At 42.1% G+C, this 22,123-nt stretch overlaps 1 protein-coding gene and 1 long non-coding RNA gene across 2 annotated transcripts; one reads left to right on the top strand and one right to left on the bottom strand.

The window, feature by feature from the left end:
- The first annotated feature begins 3,283 nt into the window (after positions 1–3,283).
- Positions 3,284–3,967, top strand: LOC150040075 (sperm motility kinase-like). The gene has a single exon (XM_090327388.1). The coding sequence runs from the start codon at positions 3,284–3,286 to the stop codon at positions 3,965–3,967; it is 684 nt and encodes a 227-aa protein (XP_090183514.1).
- Positions 3,968–19,252: 15,285 nt separating this feature from the next.
- On the bottom strand, positions 19,253–21,790 carry LOC150040076 (uncharacterized). The gene is made up of 4 exons (XR_016534071.1): positions 21,713–21,790; positions 21,102–21,143; positions 19,859–20,171; positions 19,253–19,673 (listed from the first exon to the last, which is right to left on the bottom strand). It is a non-coding gene; the product is annotated as an uncharacterized LOC150040076 (long non-coding RNA).
- Between the last annotated feature and the right edge of the window lie 333 nt (positions 21,791–22,123).

The raw sequence follows: 22,123 nt of genomic DNA on the forward strand, positions 1-22,123 counted from the left end.
GTCTGAGAACTACCTGGTCATTGAATTTCCTGGGTACATCTCCTGGTGTGTTTTGATATTTAGGGAGATCCTTATCATGTTTTTATGTGTGAATGCGGATTCTCTTCCAACTTCTAAAGAATGGGAAGATGACCTGGCTTGGTTGGGCCCAGTGGATCACCCTTGTAATCCCAGCTAGTCAGGAGGCTGAGATGTGAGGATTGCAGTTCCAAAGGCAGACCTGGGGGCTGGGAGGATAGCCTACTGGTAGAGTGCTTTCCTGGCCTGCAGGAAGCCCTGGGGCCATTCCTTGTCAGAAAGAGCTGGAAGTGATACTGTGGCTCAAGTAGCAAAGTGCTATCTTTGAGCAAACACAGTCCAAGAATCATGCCATTGAAGAAGAAGAAGAAGAAGAAGAAGAAGAAGAAGAAGAAGAAGAAGAAGAAGAAGAAGAAAAAGGGGGGAAGAAGAGGAGGAATAAGAAATATTTCATGTATATTCATCCCTTCCCCCCATCCCCAACCTCGACTGGTCTTCAAGTTCCTCCTTTTCACGAGATTAGAAATGTCATGACTGGGATTCAAGTAAAATGGGTCCCTTACTTAGCAATAAACTAATTCTCAGTGCATTCCACCTGCTCATACACTAGAGAGCGGAAACAGCTTCAGCTTGAGCATTTCTGCTCACTGAAAGGACAGCGCACCTCGAGCCCATCCCAACTGCAAGCAGGCACAGGTGTGTGGATTTTAGGTTGGGGCCCATCAGCCAATCATAAGGAGAAGGAATGGCAGGAGGGGCTGAATCAGAATAAAAAGCTGGATTGGAAGGGAAGAATGATCACTTGGTAGCTAGTGCTAAGGAGGAAACATCGTTTCCTGCTGATTCCCGGAGGGGTACTTGAGGACCTCCTTTCTCCTGGAGCTTTGGTTACTGTGGGCCTGGATTTGGAAGGTGAGTGTTGCTTGCATCCCTTGGAAAATTTATGAGGCTGCTCCGTGCTTCCACCTGTCATTCAACAACTCTGCAGCTGACATTATTTCTTCTGCACTGGAGAGGAATTGACCCAGGTAAAAAAAAATTTCCTAGGCCCTTTGTTTTGCACTGTCCTTGGCACCATATCCTCAAACTAATAAAACCTGTGTTTTCAAGCATGCTAGGTAATCACTCTTCCACTAGTCAAAAGTCCTTTCCCCAGTTATTGATTTTTTTAAAGTGAAGTTCCAGCTTTCAAACAAAGAGATTGTATTTCAACAGGTCCCTCTTTCTAGGTAGACATCTGGCACTTATGCCCCCTATCCTAGACGTTCTCTGTTAATTTCAATGTTTCATCCAAGTATCTCTGGATTTCAAAGGAAGAACCTTTTGGGAAATCCTGTTTTCTTTTATCTCACAGATGATAGTAAATTCTAGTGGGAGTGGATACGGACCAGATCTTGCTCATATATACACCAGCAATTGAAGTGTGTGAGATGGAGCAGGACCCTTTGACCCAGTGCAGGAAATCCTACATAAAATGAAAAAAATGTAAATGCAAAGATGCAAATCCACAGAAGGTAGAGAGAAGCAGCTTCCCCTGGCTTCATTCCTGACTTTCCCTTCCTCACCCCTCCTCCATGACTGAATCTTTCTTGGCCTTGTTTCTCACTGTGTATCTTTTTCTTGCAACACTCAGATACAAATTTGAAGTTTGTCTTCCTGTCAGAATTTGTTTTGTGATTTTTCTATGATATTCTTAGTGTTTTAATTTTATTTTTATTTATTTATTTCAATTTTTTGTGGGTCATGGGAGTTGAACTTTGCCTGGTCGATGTCCCTCAGCTCTTTAGCTCAAGGCTACCACCCTACCTCTGTGCCTTGGCTTTATCCAGGAACTATTTAGCTGAAAGGTACCATCCTACCCTGGAGCCAAGCCCCACTTCCCGTTTTCTCGAGATTAATTGGCTTTCAGCCTTATGCTCAGATCTCAGCCTCCTGTGTAGCTAGCATTACATACATGAGCCACCACCCAGCAAGCCTATTTTTCTTTTTTTGAGTGTCTGGGGCTTGAAATCAGGGCCTGAACACTGTCCTTGGTATTCCCCAAGGCACATGAGCCACAGCAAAACTTCCAGGTTTTTCTATGTATGTGGTACCGAGAAATGAAACCTGGCTCTTCGTGCATGGTAGCAAGCATTCCACCACTATTCCAAACTCTTGGTCCAAGCCTTTTAATTTTAAATTATTCCCTCAACTTATGAAAAACATTTCGAGTTTTTAAAAATAATCAGTAAAGGGCCGGGAGTTTGGCCTAGTGGTAAAGTGCTTGCCTAGCATGCACGAAGACCCGGGTTCAATTCTTCGGTACCACATATGTAGCAAAAAGCCAGAGGTGGTGCTTTGGCTCAAGTCGTAGAGCCCTAGCCTTGAGAAAATCCAGGGACAGTGCTCAGGCCGTTAGCCCAAGCCCAGGACTGGCAAAAAAAATAATAATCAGTAAAATAATATGGTACCAAACCTGACACATCAATTTTTTTTAAATCTAGATGCCACTCTGGTAGCTTTTGCCACTCCCATGTGTTCCAGAGATCATTGTGATCCACCATGTTTTCAGAGATTGTGGGAGCATGTCCCAGAAGGCTGAGGTCTTGCAGAAGCAGATCCTAGGATGTCATGATCCTGGAGAAGGAAGGAGGGACTTGTCCAGTCCTCATGGTTCCCAAAATGCTGCCATGAGGGTGCCCATAGGGTCCACTTGAAGTGTTTTAAAACATTCCTACCAACTAGATCCTCAATGGTTCTATGACAGGCTATGACTGGTCCATTCAATCCTGGTGACACGAGGCCTGGCTGTGATTGGTCCATTCTTCCATGATGCCATTAGGCCTCACTGTGATTGGGCCATTTCCTCACCGACTTCACATGCCATTGTGAGGTGCCTGGAGGGGTTACAGAAGGCTGTTAGTTGCTCTCCATTTTCAGTTAAAGTGCTGAGAGAGCTATTTTACAGTGCTGCAGTAAATCAGATCTACATTGATGCTTTTATTGGTGGGTGGGGGAGGAAGGGAAGCTTTGGGTTGTGTGGGTTTGGGGATTTCCATTAGTCTGTGGCTTAGATTGTGCTAATTTAAGATATGCTACCACTGAATTGATTAGCTAAACTTCGTTAAGATTTGATACCTACTCCACTGATGTATAAAATGGTTATATATATTAATATTTATATTTATTGTCATCTTAACTTAGCTAAGTATTCTTAAAATATACTAGCCACCATATTTTCTTGGCTGTTTGGTTGTGGCTGGCTATTTGCCATCCCATGAGAAAAATGGAGTCAACAGATAGCAAATGCCCTACATTCTCCTCCGCAGAGGAGGACTTCCTTGCCAGTCAATACCATGTACAGCAGACCACTGGCACCTTTGGGCAGGTGAAGAAGGCCTATCACTCCCTCACAGACAATGAGGTCGCAGTGACAATCTTGGGGACAAAAGAGTACCCAATGCTGGTGGAAAATCAGGTGGATATTGTCAAGCCTCTGAATCACCCCCATGTGATTAGGGTGTATCAAGTGATCCAGGGAGAGGAACATGTCTACCTGGTGATGGGAATGGCCACCAAGGGAAACCTGCAGAGCTGGATCAAAGCATCATTCCGGGTTTATGAGAAGGAAGCAAGGAAGTTGCTGAAGCAGATGGGAAGTGAGATGCAGTACTTCCATTGGGATGGGATTACACACATGGACCTGAAGCCTGACAATATCCTTCTGGATGAACCCGGCAATGCCAAGGTCAATGACTTTGGGTTGAGCCTGAGGATTGCCCCAGTGCAGTTGATCACAGATCTTCGTGGTGCCTATGTGATCTGTACCCCTGAAATACACCTGAAACAAGCCTACGATGGCTTCAAGGTAGATGTCTTGAGTCTGGGCACCAACCTGTTGTTTGTGATTATGGGACAATTCCCATTTCAAGAGAGCACTTTCAACCAGCTCTGTAGAAATTTTGTCTAGGGCAGGTATGATGTACCACCACACCTGACTGCCAGAGGGCATCATGTCTTTTTCCCGCTTTTAATTTTAGACCCTCAGCAGAAGTCTGATGTGCAACAACTCATGGCACACACATGGTTTGATGGAATTGAGGAAGGCTCCTATATCCAGTTGAGCCCCTGCCCAAGCAGTTAACCCCAACTGTGGTAAGCAAGATGTGGTCAGTGTGGTACAGTGAATCGCAAATCCACACATCAGTTCTGCACAGATCCTTTGATGATGTGATGGCCACCTGTTTTTCATTAAAGATGGCCTGAAAGCAGAGAGAGTCAGCACTGTGACAGCTCAATCCCTGGAGTGGCACTATGCCACTGTCCCAAACCCTTCCACCTTCCTGTTGGAGGAGAGAGGTAGGTTTCATTCAAGATTTCTTCTTTACCATTTCCCTCTCAGTGTCTGCTGACCTGTAATATGAAGCAGACAGGCAGAAGCACCTCTTTGCCTGACATTTCCCTGTTTCCTGCTGAGAAGCCCCAGTCACAACCTCATGGCATATCATGAGTCAGTGGCTGCCTTCCAAGGTTCCTCCCTGCCACAGAGAGAAGAGGAGACATTTTGCCAAAGAGGTAAAACAAAATCCCTGCCCTCTTCACAGACATAGAATGAGAATAAAGTCTTGAGTGATACCAAGAGTCAGGGCTGCAAGCAGCCTAAAATGAGGCCTAAGAGATATGCCTGGTATGGCTATAAGGAGCTGCCAGAGGAGGCTGTGCACAAAGTTCCTGCTGCTGAACTCACAGCATGCTCAACATGGACCTCTGGCTGCTCTTGCTTTGGACCTGGACACAGCACCTCAGAGGATGTTGTCCTTCCCTTGGAGCTGACACCGCATGATGGTAGAGCCTCTAGCTCAGAAGAAAATGATGCAGGAAGGGAGGACTGAGTAGAATGATGGCTGCGTTGAGGAGATTGTGCTGCTGTGTGCCGACCCAGTAACAGGCAGTTCCAGAGATGGCATTGAAGAGCCCTGAAAGACACCAAACCCACTGAGAGCCAGGAGCATTGTCACTGATACAGGGAAGCTTCTCACCCACCCATCTGCTCACAGAACAACCCCAGCCAGGGGCTTTGTAACACCAGGATCTTGCAAGAGAGAAAGTGAGAGCCCTGAAAGACACCAAGGCCACAGAGAGCTGGAAGCCCTGTCACTGACACAGGGAAGCTTCTCACCCATCCATGTGGTCACACCAGAACCACCCCAGCCAGAGGCTTTGTAACACCAGGGGCATGCAAGAGAGAAGGAGCTTGAGTCTCTGGCACTGTGACTCCAATAGAAAGATCAGTGCTCAGGTAATCACAAATTATACTGCCTGAAAACACAACTGATTTTCTTAGGAAAAACAGAGTGAATGTTCTCCAAAGAAAAAAACATGATCAATCATGACAAGAAAATAATGAAGCCAAACTGTCTGTGGGTGTCTGGCAATGCTGTCCTCTCTGTATGCTCCATTCCTTGGCACACTTAGGAATAGTTTAGAGGTACTTGTGCTCCCTTTTTAAAATGTAGCTAAGTGACTGAATCTTTTAAGCTTGAATTTCATTTTAATTCTAAATTTAATTATAGAATGTAGAAAAATCCATATTTTCTTCATGATAAATATCTGTGAGGTCTATCAGTGCTGGTTAAGACTCTGAATTCTGTGAGCTCCTCCTGTGAGAGAAAGCTCCTCAACAATGATTTCCACTTCCTGTGCCCAGGCCCCCATCCCCACGACATGACTATTCCCAGACACAAGGGAAATAAGGCAAATACTGCACAGTCCATCAGTTCTCCCAGGGCTGCACAGCCACAGGCATCAGAGAATGAAGATCATCTCAACATTGACTGTGAATTTTCCGTTCTAAATTACTGACAACTCTGATAGACAGGGCTTTCTGTAGGTTGGGGTAAGATTTGGTTGAGGTTAGCATGATATTTTGACCTTTATTTTCAAAAAATTATATTTTTCTCGTGTCTTATTAAACAACTGTTTTTCAACTTCTATATTTCATTTTAAAATCATCTTAACTGTTTTCAAAACTCTTCTCTCTCTCCCTCTGTTCTTTTATCTGTATGTCTCTCTCTCTCTCTCTCTCTCTCTCTCTCTCTCTCTCTCTCTCTCTCTCTCTCTCTCTCTCTCTCTCTCTCTCTGTCTCATGGTTATAGACTTTGAAATTAGGTCTGGGGCACTGTCCCCTAGCTTTTCTGCTCAAGACTACTGAACCACCACTTGAGCTACAGCTCAATCTCCCTGGATTTTGTTGTTGTTGTTTCTTTTTTTCCCCACCCTGGGTGTGATTTATTGGTTATAAGTCTCATGGATACTCAGGGATTTTTCCCACCTGGGCTGGGTGAAAATTAATATCCACAACTCTCAGCCCTCTAAAAATCTAGAACTATAGACATAAGCATACATCACCCCGATAGGTTTAAGGTGTTTCTGTGGCTTTTCTCTTACAATCATTTTACAATCATTTTATTCTTAATTGTTTTGATGGGGAAGAGGCTTGTTGATATTGAGGCTTGTATTCAGTGCCTCCTCCTCCTGTTTCTTCCTCTTCTACAATCGTTTTATTCTTAATTGTTTTGATGGGGAAGAGGCTTGTTGATACTGAGGCTTGTATTCAGTGCCTCCTCCTCCTGTTTCTTCCTCCTTCCTTTTCTTCCATTACTTCTTCTCCTCCTCCTCCTCCTTCTGCTCCTCCTCCTCCTATTCCTTCTCCTCTTCTCAATTCTAACAGCTAAAATCCAAATTTTCAGTTTTCATGTGCATTTGGATGCTAATTCTGCTACCTGAAAGGATTGAACTCAGAAGGCACTGGCAAGTCTCCCTAGGCTCCCTAAGTTGGCATTTTTATTTTATTTTATTTTATTTTATTTTTTTGCTCACCATGTTAGCCATCTTCATGCCTTGAGCCAAAGCTGAATTTCTGGCTTTCTTTTTTTTCTTGTACTGGTGGTCTGACCACATTTTTTAATCCCCCCTCCCAATACTAACAGCCTCTTCATAAGCCACGAGGGATTTTCTGATTTTGGTTGGTTGTTTGGTTGTATTATTCTTAGGTTTGAACAGAAGGCATAATCAAGTGTCTAATATTTTCTTTCTCTCTTTCTTTCTCTTTCTTTCTCTCTCTTTTTTTCTTTCTTCTTTCTTTCTTTCTTCCTTTCTCTTTCATCCTGTAGGCTAGCATGTTCTACAGCCAGAGCAGCAAGTCAATTTCTGGTTCCCTGTGCCCTTTGTATTGGTTATGGAAGATAAGAGTCTCATAGTGTCCCATGAGACTCTACAATTAACCACCAAACGGTCGGAAGTGGTAGGGCATGAGCAAAACACCACAAGTTCAAGCTCCAGGACTGGTATACAATGCAAGAAGTCTCATGGCTTTTCCTGTCCAGGATGGCTTAGAACTGTGATCCTCAGATTTCAGCGAGCTGAGCAGCTAGAATTTTTTTAGCTACAAGTCAACATTTATATTTGTTTTGTTTTGTTTTGCCCTTTGGTTTTTTCATACTGTTTTAAATCAGGGCTTTGCTACATCCACTCCAGTGGAGTCTGTGCAGCATGGAACAGAAAGAGCTTGAATGGCTGCCAGTCCTGAGGTTCGCACCAATGGTGATCAGGCCTCCTGGAGGTCCCTGGCAGAGACCAGGACATATGAGTGGAATGCTCATAATGCTGGGTGCTAGGATTCTTTTATCACTCTTTTCATTTCTGATAGTTGATGGTGTGGCAGTAATATTCTGTGCCAGCTACTGGCCTAAACAATTGATTGAGCGACTAGATGTTCCAGGAACTAAAAGTGCATGCCCGGCTACTCTGGCGCAAGACACACCCACAGCAGCCTTGATGACCTCAATGCATTCTATTAATAATAAGACAGAATTAGAAACTAAAAGGGAAAATATGATCTTTGAATTAGTAATAAATGTTAGTTTGCCTGAATATGCCTTTAATGCATCTGCATTACTTGTGTAAATGTTGCAAGTACATAAAGAATCACATGGGAAAGGATTAGAAGGGTTAGAGCACCGTGGTGTGCTCTAACTGAACAGCAACAATGGACTCTTAGGTTTAAGGTTTTACAATTCCTGGCACAGGGTAATAATTACTGACTCAGAAACAGAATCATAGGAAGAACTAGAATGGAACAAATGGTAAACAAAACTAATATTAATTAATGCCAAGGCGGATGACGCCTAACCACAATGTCTGACATATTAAGCATAACTCCTTAGAAGGGAGGGAGAAAATTCTTTTCTACTCAGAAAAATGTACCCTGTAACCATTCTTAAACATGATTGTAATCTTTTGACCTTATGCCAACTGAAAGAAAGTGCTCCTACTTTGACTGTATATAATCTCACATTCAGCAAGTAAAACTTCGCAGCAGACTTCAAACCTCCCTTGCGTTTGTGTCTGTCTGTCATCGCTGAATCCATTCCTGACCTGTGAATCCAGACATGGTCTCCCCGCACTCCCGCTGAGTCGGTCTGGGGTAAGTGGCGCCCGAACAGGGACCTGACTGGACAGGTAACACTTTATCCTTTCTTTTCTCTTTTTTCCAAGGAGTGGATAGGCTCTCACCAAGGGAACTGCAATCCTGCCAGTAAACCAAGGGAGACTGGTGAAGGGTGAGTAAGATTAACCATGGGGCAATCAGGAACTAAAGGACAGAAACTTTTTGTTTCAGTTCTCAAGCACATGTTAACAGAACGAGGTCTAAATGTCTTGGGTGCTACAGGCAGAGAATTTTACACACTCTGCCAAGACCTCATTCGTCCTTTACAGAAAACAGGTTCATTGCAAGACTATATAAAAGCATGTGCTGACGCCTCCCCCGCAGTAGTGCAAGGAATGGCCTACGTGGCAGCTATGAAAGGTCAAACTTTTCAGTCATATGTCAAGCAGACATATGGGGGTGGAGGACCTAAGAAAGGGCCTCAACCTACTTGTTTTAAATGTGGAGAATCAGGACATATGAAAAAGGATTACTCTAACAAAAAACAGGGAGGAACATTCAAAAAGAATCCTCCAGGAATATGTCCCCAATGCCAGAGAGGAAGGCATTGGAAAAATGAATGTAAATCAAAATTCCACAAAGATGGAAGTAAAATAGAAGAAGAAGTCAAGGAATCAAAAAACTAGAAAGGGGGCAGCCTCTCAGCCTCGATACAAGAGAGGAAAAGGAGGGCAAGGCCAACAGTCAGGCCCTTAACCCAGAGGCTCCAGAATTCACAATACATAATTTGCCTAGAGCCAGTCCAGGAAGTGCAGGGTTAGATGTAGCGGTGGGCAAGGATGTAATCCTGTCTGTGGAAGATGGGGTTCAACTGGTGCCTACTTCGGTTCAAGGAACTCTACCCTCAAGAATTACAGGATTGTTACTGGGACGAAGTTCTAACTTTAAATTGGGGATTGAAGTGCTTCCTGGAGTAATTGATTCTGACTTTACTGGAGAAATTAAAATCATGGCTAAAAGTGTTAAAGGAACAGTAGTTCCTAAGAAAAGGACAAAGAATAGCACAATTGCTTTTACTTCCTTATTTAAAATTACCTAATCCAGAGTTGTCAAAGGAAAGAGGTAAGGCTCTTTTGGGTCAACTGACACAGTAGCTTGGGTTACGGAAATAGGAAAGGATGGGCCTTTTCTGTCGTAAAAATCAATGGAAAAACTTTTAAGGGTATTTTAGATACAGGAGCAAATAAGACTTGTATTGCAGGAAAAGATTGGCCTCAAGCTTGGCCAGTAATAAAAACTTCCTCTTCATTACAGGGATTGGGAATGGCTTCTAATGTAGCAAAAAGTGCAAAACTCCTATGATGGGAAGTGGATGGGAAAAAGGGAACCATCCATCCATATGTCATTCCCTCATTGCCCTTCTCCTTATGGGGAAGAGACATAATGACAGAATGAATGTTATGCTATCTACAGATTAAGACATTGATGAACAGTATTTTTCATAGGGGCCATTGAGGCTACATTATTTGCAGATCAAATATATTGGAAATCTGAAGAGCCTGTATGGCTTAATCAATGGCCCCTTACCACAGAAGCTATTGTTCAAAAACAGTTAAACTCAGGACATTTGGAGGAGACTACTAGTCCCTGGAATACTCCTATCTTTGCCATAAAAAAGAAATCTGGTAAATGGAGATTATTACAAGATTTAAGAGCAGTAAATGCAACCATGCATGACATGGGCACATTGCAACCAGGGTTGCCAAATCCAGTAACAATTCCAAAAGATTGGAAAATTACAGTCATAGATTTACAAGACTGCTTCTTTACAATAAAATTACATCTTGAGGATTGTAAGAGATTTGCACTTTAGTGTACCATCAGTAAATTTTATAAGACCCTACACAAGATATCAATGGAAGGTGTTACCTCAAGGAATGAAAAATAGTCCTACGTTATGTCAAAAATTTGTGGCCAATGCTATTGAACCAGTAAGACAACAATTTCCTAATGTTTATCTAATTCATTATATGGATGATATTTAACTTGCAGCAAAAACTTATGGGGAATTACAGGAGTCTTTAATTTTATTATTAAAATCATTGCAGAATAATGGGCTAGTTGTCGCTCCTTACAAAATTCAATACCAGTTACCTATAAGATATCTAGGGCATGTTATTCATGAACAAAACATAATGTCACAAAAACTACAGATTCGCAGGGATTCTCTACTTACTCTAAATGACTTACAAAAGGTTTTAGGAAATATCAATTGGAAAAGACCTCAGCTAAAGTTATCTACTGGAGAATTAAAGCCACTCTTTGAATTGTTACAGGGTAATGCTGCCCCTAATTCTCCTCGAACCCTTAATAAAGCAGCTGAAAAGGCATTGGCTATTACAGAGCAAAGACTGAGTACTTCCTTTGTTAAACAAATAGACTATAGCCAACCATGGGACTTAATTATAATAAGCGCTGCTTACACCCCTACAGGATGTTTGTGGAAAAATGGAATTTTACACAAGTAATGCAGACGCATTAAAGGCATATTCAGGCAAACTAACATTTATTACTAATTCAAAGATCATATTTTCCCTTTTAGTTTCTAATTCTGTCTTATTATTAATAGAATGCATTGAGGTCATCAAGGCTGCTGTGGGTGTGTCTTGCGCCAGAGTAGCTGGGCATGCACTTTTAGTTCCTGGAACATCTAGTCGCTCAATCAATTGTTTAGGCCAGTAGCTGGCACAGAATATTACTGCCACACCATCAACTATCAGAAATGAAAAGAGTGAGAAAAGAATCCCAGCACCCAGCATTATGAGCATTCCACGCATACGTCCCGGTCTCTGCCAGGGACCTCCAGGAGGCCTGATCACCATTGGTGAGAACCTCAGGACTGGCAGCCATTCAAGCTCTCTCTGCTCCATGCTGCACAGACTCCACTGGAGTGGGTGTAGCAGTTCCCGTTTTTTTATTTTTTTAAGTGATATGCATAGAAGTCACGTTCAATGGTGTGCAGGGAAGTTAAAATAATTCTGAAGATAATAGGAAATATTAATAAAATGATGATTAGGACAGCAATACCTACACCAAGAAAAATAAAATATTGAATCCAATCCAAGGGATTCAAGCCTTTTAATGTAGAAGATAAAGTTGTGGAGAGAGTAGAAATATCCCAGGACTCCAAGTGCTGTTGACTCATGGCTGTAATTTGCTGCTGCAAGGTAACCATATCATAGGTAAGATTTGTATCTTTCCAGACACCTAATAAATGTGCTTTAGATTTATTCCAATCAGCGGAATCGTTGTATACTAAGGGAGTAACACATATAAATTTATAAGAAGGATGAGATCTTCTGGATATTTGTGTCTTAATGTTAGTGATATTCTGTCCTATTTCTAATACCACCTCTTCTAAAGCATTTACTCCTTGTTCAAGCTTTAAATCTATTATACGTTGTTCATTATGAAAAACTGAAACATTTTTATGAAAATCATTAACAAAGGAATCAGTTTGCATTTCTTGTACTAAAGCCGTAGTAGAAAGAGCAAAAGATGTAATAATAGTTATTAGAGCCGAAATACCTAAAATTAAAGCAGCAACAAAACGTTTTGGACGTAACAATTCATTAACCGTCTGTAAGACTTGGAGTGCAGAATTATCATACTAAGTTTCATTTCCCAAACTCACAGGCAATAAAACATAAGCAGGTCTTTTCACAATAATTACAGTGGACAGATCCTTATCAATACTTGAATTAATACAATTGGCTAAAACACATGAGCAGCAGTACACATAATAAGATTCCCCTAAACTGGTAATATTAGCAAAATTTTAATATCCTATAAGTAAGGCAAAAGGGTAGGCAACACATGCAGTGGCTGCTATGGGTGTAGCCACAGTCTGTTTTGGTTTTTTAAGAAGTAACATATTGGCAGAAGCAGGTAAACAATAAAGATCACTTTGTGGAAAAAGAAAGCCTAAAGAAGGATGTTTTAGGTACCATAAAGGAGATACCCATCCTGGAGTATACCAGCGTCTTATGGGTTCAGAACCCTGTGGTTCGTATCCATTAAACTTATTAGAAGAGATTTTTAAATAAGATTTGTAATCATAATTTGGTGATGAAACTGAGAAATCCCAAATCACTTGATTAGTACCTACTGGAATAAATTTTGTACCAGAATGAGGAAATCCACAAGAAAGCCAATGTGGCATTTGTTCTTCATCATTTTCCCAAAAAACATCAGGCTTAAAGTTTTGCTGACAATGAGACAATAGAGAAGGGGGAGATTGTTCTTTAAAAAATGTTTCATTATAATTATAATAACCTAATGTTAGTATTTGAAGTTCCCATATGCGGTGCTTACCTCCTTTTTCTTTGCAAGAGGATTCAGGGATAGGTATAGCCTCCGGAGTGTCTGAAAGAAAAGTCCTGTAGTTGACAGGAAGATACCCATACAGAGCTATGCCTTTTAAAGCAAAACAAATAGGCAAAGTATCAAACCTCCCCTCATAATTGACGTAAGAGGAAGTAACATGGCCAAAATGAAAGGTTGGAGATCCCCCCAAGGTGTCAGAAACATTAGTCATAACCTTAATATATTCTGAGTTTCCCCAGCCTACTGGATGTAAAAGCGGAGGCTTTGGAATATAAGCCCAGTAACTTTTTGCTGAGGTCACCGGGGAGTTAAGAGCAAGGAGAGATAATAATGTTAAAAGGAGAGTTAATGCAGTCTTTGGCTGATGGGTTGTTTTTAGTAATGTTTCCGCTTCATGTAGAAGATGATGAAGATCTTTTGGAGGGCGAGGTGTGCTCTGCTGCGGTTGGAGAGACGGGCCATCCACGCATTCGGCGGAAGAGTTGCTTCTGCTTTCGTTTTTGTCTTCGTGACATTTTTAGCTGCTGCGGGCCGGATGAGCCTGTCTGGAACCCAGATGGGAGTCTCGGCATCCTGAGGAAAAACACAAGCATGACCTCACCCAGAGGTGATTAGAATATCTGGGCCTTTCCATTGTCCAGAGAATAGATCTTTCCAAAGGACCTGAGGGTGTTTTGGGTCCGTTTCTTGCATCCAATGTCTATGTGCAGCAGAAAGACCATCATCATTAAGATTTAAGAAATTCAGTACAAATAGAACATGACTTAGAATATGATGAGGAGAATAATATGAATTAGCATTTTTTATTTTAGATATTTGTGCCTTTAGTGTTTGATGAGTACGTTCAACTATAGTTTGTCCTTGAGGGTTGTAAGGAATTCCAGTGATATGACCTATGCCCCAATTATTTATAAATTGCAAGAAAGATTTTGAAGTATAAGCTGGAGAATTATCAGTTTTTATTTTAAATGGCTTTCCCATATATGCGAAGCTAGCAGTAAGGTGTTGAACAACATCTTTTACAGCTTCTCCAGTTCTGGCCGAGGCATATATCATATGAGAATAGGTATCTATTACAACATGCACATACTGTAATTTACCAAATTGTAGGACATGTGTCACATCCATTTGCCAGACGGCTAAAGGTTTTAATCCTCGGGGATTTACGCCCATTTGAGGGGCATTTCCAATATTAGGTCATGATCAACATTGTTTAACTATTTCCCTGGCCTGTTCTCTAGTGATTTGAAACATATGTCTTAGAGCCGTGGCATTCTGATGATGTATATTATGACTCTTTTGTGCTTGTTCTAGGGCTAGAAATATCTTTGTGTAATGATCTGCAAGAGCATTCCCCATAGGTAATGGTCCTGGAAGGTTAGAATGACCTCTAATATGCCCAATATAATATTTATGATTTCTTTGTCTAATAAGATTTTGCAATTCTAATAATGTATTGTAAATATCAGTTTTTTCTGCAATTACAGCTGTTTCTAAAGCAGAAAAACAAGCAGATACATATTTAGAATCAGTAAATATATTTAAAGGCTTGTGATAATGTTGAAAGGCCATGAAGACTGCGACGATTTCTGCCTTTTGTGCAGAAAAGTTATTTTGATATTTAATTAAAGGAGGATGACTAGGTGCTACTAACACAGATTTTCCATTAGAGGAACCATCTATAAATACTGTGATAGCACCTGATAAGGGAACAGAAGACCATAAATGAGGAAAAATCACAGGAGTTTCTTGAACAAACCTTAAAATGGGACTCTGTGGCATGTGCAATCCAATGATTCCTCTAAAGTTTAATAATGCTATTCCTATATCATTACTTTCTTGTAATATAAAATCAAATTGTTGTTTAGTGTAATGCAAAATCAATTTACAAAACTCTTGTCCAAATAATTCTTTTGACTTCACCCTACCTTTGATTATTAGTTGTGCACATAGATAATTAAATCCAGAAATTACTTTATTTTGTATATGGGGCAAACCTCCCTTGCGTTTGTGTCTGTCTGTCATCGCCGAATCCATTCCTGACCTGTGAATCCATACATGGTCTCCCCGCACTCCTGCTGAGTCGGTCTGCGGCACAGTCTCACTTATCCACCCTTTCTCTGATTTGTTGTGATTCTTGGTCCTTATTAAGAAAGTTTCTACCTGTGCCAAGGAGGCCTAGTGTATCTCCTATTCCTTCCTGTATAGTTTTCAGTGTGTCAGCTTTTACCTCCAGGTCTTTGATCCATTTGGAGTTAATTCTAGTGCAAGGTGACAAAGAAGGATCCAACTTTAGTTTTGTGCAGGTGCTTAACCAGTTCTGCCAGCACAACTTGTTGAAGAGGCTGTCTTTCTTCCATTCTATTTTTTGGCTCCCTTGTCAAAGATTAGAGGGCCAAAGGTCTGTGGTTTAATATCTGGGTCCTCAGTTCTATTCCATTGGTCTTCAGGCCTGTTCTTGTGCCAGTACCAGGCTGTTTTGAGAATTATAGCTCTGTAATAGAGTCTAAAGTTTGGAATTGAAATTCCTCCAGTGCTGTTCTTTCTGCTAAGAAGTGTTTTTGCTATACGGGTGTCTCATTATTCCATATGAAATTTTGAATTGCCTCTTCTATTTATTTAAAGAATGACATTGGATATTGATGGGTATTGTATGAATTAGTAGATAGCCCTTGGCAAGATTGTCATTTTCACAATGTTGATTCTTCCAATCCAGGAGCATGGAAGGTTTTTCCATTTCCTTAGTTCTGCTTTAATTTCCTTTCTTAGGGTTTTAAAGTTTTCATCAAAATGGTACTTTACATTCTTAGTTAAGCTAATTCCTAGGTACTTTATTTTCTTTGAGGCTATTGTGAAAGGAGTTACTTTCCTGATTATTTCCTCGTTCCTCTCACTGTTGGTGTAAAGGAAGGCAGTTGATTTTTGAGGGTTGATTTTATAGCCTGCTACTCTTCCAAAGTTTTGAATCAGCTCAAGGAGGCTGGGAGTAGAGTCTATAGGATTCTTTAAATACAGAATCATGTCATCTGCAAAGAGGGATAGTTTTATTTCCTCTTTCCCTACTTGGATCCTCTTTATGCATGCTTCTTGCCTTATTGCACTGGCTAGGAATTCTAGTATTATGTTAAAGAGGAGTGGCTAGAGTGGGCATCCTTGTCTCATTCCTGATTTTAGAGGGAATGGATTTAGATTTGCACCATTAAGTGTAATACTAGCTGTGGGTTTCTCATACACAGCCTTTATTCCATTGAGGAATGTTCAATGGACTCCTAGTTTCTCCAGAGCTTTTAACATAAAGGGGTGTTGGATCTTGTCAAATGCCTTTTCCGCGTCCATTGAGACAATCGTGATTTTTGTCCTTGCTCCTGTTGATGTGTTGAATTATATTAATTGATTTGCGTATGTTGAACCAGTTTTGCCTCCCTGTGATGAATCCAGTTTGATCATAGTGTATAATTTTTTTGATGAGTTGTTGTAGACGGTTGGCCAGTATTTTGTTGAGAAGTTTTGCATTAATGTTCATCAAAGAAATACGTCTATCGTTGACATTTTTCTTGAGTTTCTTGTTCTGCCCATTTGAAAGTGGGAGCAAAATTACTACTAAATATGATTAAAGTTTTTCAGATATAACCAACCTAGACCTCTGTAGGTGGCAGACACTAGATGTTCACAAGTTTTGATTGGTGTTATCCCTCTTTCTTTTTGTGCACTTACAGACCAGTCTAATACAACCACTGATAAGCGATTCATACCCAAAACAATAAGCCTCTCATTCCAATCTCTATTGTCTTTAAGTCCCTCTGAGCCTAGAGAATAATTAAACACCTTGATATACAGTATTGCTCAACAGCCATCAAGTGTATATCCATGCAGTATAAGTGTTGAAAGACGAACAGAGATCCAGAGATAGAAAAATAGAATGAGAGAGGTCAGGGGAGGTACAACAGGATTAACGTAGGAGTGTAAGGATATTGTATTAATGAAGAAAAGGTATAGCGTAAGGATAACTAACCTAAGTTGGTAAGTAGGTAGCATATTTGAGTACAAAGTTTGGAAAGTATTAGAATAAAACTTATGTGCTGCTACACGACTAGCTCTTAGCCCAACCAGTGGCCTCACAGTGGACTATGGGATGGATCTGGGAGCTTCTGTCTGAGCGTGATTGGGAGACGTTTTCCTGTGCTGCTTCCCGGGGTGGCCCCAAGCCAAGGGTCTGGGGATTGAGAGTTTCAAAGGGCTCTCAGCAGGACCAGCAGGAGACTCCTCTGTTCCCAGGGGCAGTGCCCAGATGAGGACGTGGGCTCCAAGGGCGAAGCCACGCTTTTTTGATTCTCAGAAGGGGAGCTTGGATGGTGGTTGGCCCTTCAGAGCCCTGCTGTGTTTCCACTGCTTTTTCAGAGTCTGTGACTGTGGGGGGCCCCTCGGTGCTTTCTTGCTCAGGATTCCCAGCTGGACGATGCTCAAGAATTGAGGGGGGGCAGATGCTGGCTCCTATTTTCCCGCACACCCTACCTGCTGTTGTAAGGCAAGGTCCCAGCGCCCTCCACTCTCCAGATCCAGTGGCCTGGGAGAGGAGCCTGGTGGGCGGGTGGGAGCTGGGACAGCTCTGCCTTCCCTTGGTGGGGTGCTGAGTCTTAGGGTCCGCCTGCTTTTCAGTCTCCAGTCAGAGGGCTGGGGGTTGAGCCCGTTGGGTGGGTGGGAGTTGTGACAGCCCCGCCTCCCTTGGTGGGGTGCTGGGTCTTAGGTAGCCTGCCTGTCAATCTCCAGTCAATGGCCTGAGTGATGGGGATGTTGAGGGAAGGGATAGGATTCTAAATTCCTTGCCGCCCTGCTCCCGCCAGTCTTTCTCAGGAGGGGTGTAAGGGTCTGAGTTAAGTTCTATTGCTTGGCACCGGTCTGCTTTCCCGATGTGTTTGGGGATGCACTGTATTACTCACGCCTCTGTGTTCCGTCTGTGGGTGTTCCACGGTGGTGGGGAGTCTTTCACTCCCCTCGGGTCTCCGCCGCTGCCTGTGTTTCACGTCTGGGTTCCGCTGCTTCCGCAGATTGCTATTATATAAGTAATGAGTATATTTCTTGGAAACACTGTTACCCCCTCCCTCCATTTTTCTGTCTTTCCCTTCGCCCCAAGTCATAAAGTTCATTTCCAACAAATATATTTATATTTTCCTTATTGAAAACAATAGTTTGAAAAGTGTGGAAATAAATGACATAACTGATATCATTTATCAAAACAGATTACTTGAACTCTAAAATAAACATTCTAGGTATCTTTTCTCATAAAATTTTACTGATGCTATTAAAGTAATAAAAAGAATTTTAGTTATTAATTTCTTAAGATTTAACTTTACCATTATTACAGTAAGCATACTGTTTATGGTATTAATACAGACTGCATGAAATGTGATCATGTAAAAAAATTAAATGATTAAAAATAGTAATGTTGGGCACCATGACTTTGGCTTGGTGGCACAAGCCCTGGACTGACAAAAACAAAGTAGGGTTAGATAAATCAGATCTATTTCAAAATGTGCGGAAATAGTATGATTTCTAATTTGGCTAGTGCTGTGGCTTGAACTGAGGGACCAGGAATTGTCCTTGGCCACTTTTTGTTGATGGTTCCCACTCTGACACTTGAGCCACAATGTCTCATCTGGCTTTTTCTGTTTATGCGGTGTCTAGGAATTGAATTAATGGCTTCTTGTATGCTACGTCTAGGCCACACTCAAGGCCAAAGTAGATTTTTAATGCTATTGTGGAATTTTAATTTTCTTAAATATTTGTACAAAGCACAATGGATATATAAACAGACTTGAACTCACAGAACAGATTCCCACATATTACTTCAGTTACACTGGCACTTCTCCCAATTGACAGAATGCCTTTTTAGGCATGCTCTATCCTTAAGCTTTGGTAGCTGACCTGCCTCTCCATGGAGGCCTGGCCTGGATTTCTGATGATTCCATGCATTTCATTGTTCCCTGTATATCCAGTAAGGTTATCTTGTACAGGTCCAGGCCAATCTGGTTTTTACCCCACCCAGGACCTATGTGTCTGGGGCCTCACATTGTAGGTGGAAAGTAAAACACATTATAATAACGACTGAAGAACTGTACACCATAATATTAACAATTAGAGTTTAATAGAAAAGTAAATACAATGAACACTGACATCATGAGAGTAAGAGATTTCTTTTCAGGAAGGGGGTAGGGAAGGTCTAAATCCTGACTGGCCTCCAAGTTGCCTTCAGGTAGTAATTCTACCTCAGAATCCTCAGGGAGTAATTATTCGTCACAGTCCTCAGAAGTGTCCTCCTCCTCATGAGAAACAGAATGTCCTTCCTGAGTTAAGAGGGGTACGGATTCTAGTTTGTCTAATAGAGATTGCTTTTCCTGTGCTGAGGCGGGTAGGACAGGATATTCTGTGAGGATTGATACATTTTCCTCCAGTGAATACAGTATTGAGAATGCACTTGCTGCTACCCCCGTACATAAGCTGGGGACATTTTCCATGAGCCCAGCGTGTGGTCTTTTAGCCTGCACAGTAAGTGAAGTGTCACTCTGACTCACGTGGACTGACTCTGGGTGGACTGTGAAAGCAAAGGGAAGGAAATGTGGCTAATCTTTTTCTTCATCCAGAGTATCTGTAAGTTCAAATGTGTCACATGTGGGCTTCAGAGCACAAGCTATAACCACAGGACTGCAAACCTGTTTGGTGTTTTCTACAGAAGGCCCATGATTTCTGGAGTGCAGTGAATATTCTCCATCTCCATCAGTCACCAGTTCCACCTGTGGGTTTTTCAGCTGGAGTTCAGGAGAAGCTCTTCTAGGGCGACCCAAACCTAAGAATGGAAATAGGTACAGCATTCTTAGAGTGGACTCTGCAAGTTGAAGTGTCACTCAACTTCCATGAGGCTCTAATGGAGGAAGGTGTAGAATTGGAGTTTGGATTGAACACTGAGGAAATGTAGAGTCTTTCTGATGAGTGCTTATGCCTGAGTCATTTCAAACAGAGAAAAGACATTACCTGGCTGACTCCACCATAAAGGGTATTTTACCAAACTGGGCCGAAGTAAGTGTCAACCAGTACCAAGACAAGGTGAGCTTCCAGCTCACAGGGTCTGAGTCACCCACACCAGGACTTCTTCTTTTTCTTGGTCTCAAAGGTCGCGCATTCCTCCAGCTGATCACAAAGGATGTGTAATTGGAAGAGCAGCTCCGAGGCCGGCATGTGGAGCCTCATATAGAGCTTGAATTGTGGCAGGGTGTGGCAGTTCTTGAACTCATAGAAATCACTGCGGTAGTAGTCCAACCACATTGTGAAGATGGAACACACGATGCTGCGGGCACATTGGGGACAAGGAAAGTGAGATCCTTCTCTCTCCATCCTGAGCCTTCTACCAAAGCCCCTTTCTTTTAGGACTCTGATGCTGTGGCTGTCCTGCAGAGATGTGCATTTGTATTCTGGGAGGACGGAAGAGACATTCTAGAACAGGATGACTTTTACACCCCACTTCCAGAAGCTTCTGAGAGACAATCCTCTAAAATGCTCAATGTCATAGGCAGTGAGAAGGTTGTTTCCCCACAGGATCTGACTTTCTGCACACAGCCCTAGCTGTAATCCATGAGTGTCCACCCTCCCAATCACACTCACAACTCTGTTATGTATTTTTTTTGTGGTCATGGGGCTTGAACATAGGGCCTGACCACTGTCCTTGGGCTTTTTCCTCAAAGGTAGCACTCTGTCACTTGAGCCATAGCACTACTTCCAGCTTTTTTTCTTTCTTGTTTGTGGTACTGAGCAATCAACCCAGGTCTTGGTGCATGCTAGCCTAGCACTCTACCACTAGGACAAACCTCAGAGGCCCTAAAACTGTGTTATCTAACATCCAGTGAAGTCCCAACCTCAAGACCTGGTGGAAATCACAAGTGATGTGCAAACAAAAAACTTGTGCTTAGATTAGATGTCTCAAAAATACCCAGTATTTTAGGGGGGCATGGTGGCTCATGCCTGGAAGTCTAACTACTCAAGAGGCTGAGATCTGAGGAAGGAGAGTCACAGCCAGCTCAGACATAAAAGACTGTGGGAAACCTCTCCCCAATTAACCACCAGAAAAACCACAATTAGTGCTGTGATTCAATGGATAGAGTGCTAGCCTTGAGCTGAAGAGCTCAGTGACACCAAAAAGGCCCAGAGTTTAAAATCTCATAACCAATAAAAAAAGTATTCAGTTTTACATGACAAATCTTCTATTTCTGTGTAAGTCCACTTCTTTACTTGCTCATCTTCCTCCCAATTATGGTGGATGGATCTGTAACAATGGAAGGAGGGAAGGAGAGAGGAAGTCAACACTGTGGTTTTCAAATGTGGAGCTTACAACATAAGTACAGGGCTAGCTAAATCCCAGGCAGGAATATAAAACTAGTGAAGTGAGATATGTCTATATAGTTCCATGAAAATTCTGCTAAGAGGCCTCTATGCATCTCTCAAAAAATGACCCAATGGCTTATGCCTCTAATCTTATCCACTCAGTAGGCTGAGATCCGAGGATCACAGTTGGAAGCCAGTCTAGTGAGGAAAAGTCTAAAGCCACTTGTCTTCAATTAGGTGGCAAAAAGCCAGAACTGGACCTATGACTCAAATGGTACATTGCTAATCTTTGAAAACCAAAGGGACAGCACTCAGCCCTGGGTTCAAGTCCAAGTGGAAGCACTGGACCACACACCAAAATGTAAATGCTTTGAGGCTCTAAACTGGCAAAGCTAACACAATCCTTCCCTGATGGCTCAGAAGTGATTCAGCCACCAGCCTTCCTCTGTCTCCGCCATTGCTACTGAAATCTTATTTCCTACTGGGAAATGGGATTTCCTAGGACCTTACCTAGGTGAGGGCTGCAATTGGGTGCCACTCACTCATGCCTATAATCCAACTTCTCAGTACGCACACTGCTAAGACTCCAGTAGCTTATGAGGGAAATGAAATGGTGTGGTGGCCCAGTCCTAATAAAGTAGTCAGCTTGTGCACTTGTGTCATACTAAGCTCCCCTGTGAACACCCCAGTGAACCAAACAGGCTCAGAGAGGTGCCAAGTATTCCAAGACTCAACCAGAAGGGGCTGAGCTAGCCTGGATTTAAAGGGGAACACTCACTTTTTCAAGAGAATATCTAGCAACTGCTCTTTGTCCCCCACTGTCTGAAATTGTTCAGGAAATTTCCCACATAAAAGAGATCACCTTTCTGGTAGGCAGGGATTAGGTTCCTCAGCAGCATCTCCAACAGGCCTTCCACAGGA

Source organism: Megascapheus bottae, unplaced genomic scaffold (genome assembly GCF_031878675.1).
Source record: "Megascapheus bottae isolate mThoBot1 unplaced genomic scaffold, mThoBot2.hap1 HAP1_SCAFFOLD_48, whole genome shotgun sequence".
NCBI lineage: Eukaryota > Metazoa > Chordata > Mammalia > Rodentia > Geomyidae > Megascapheus > Megascapheus bottae.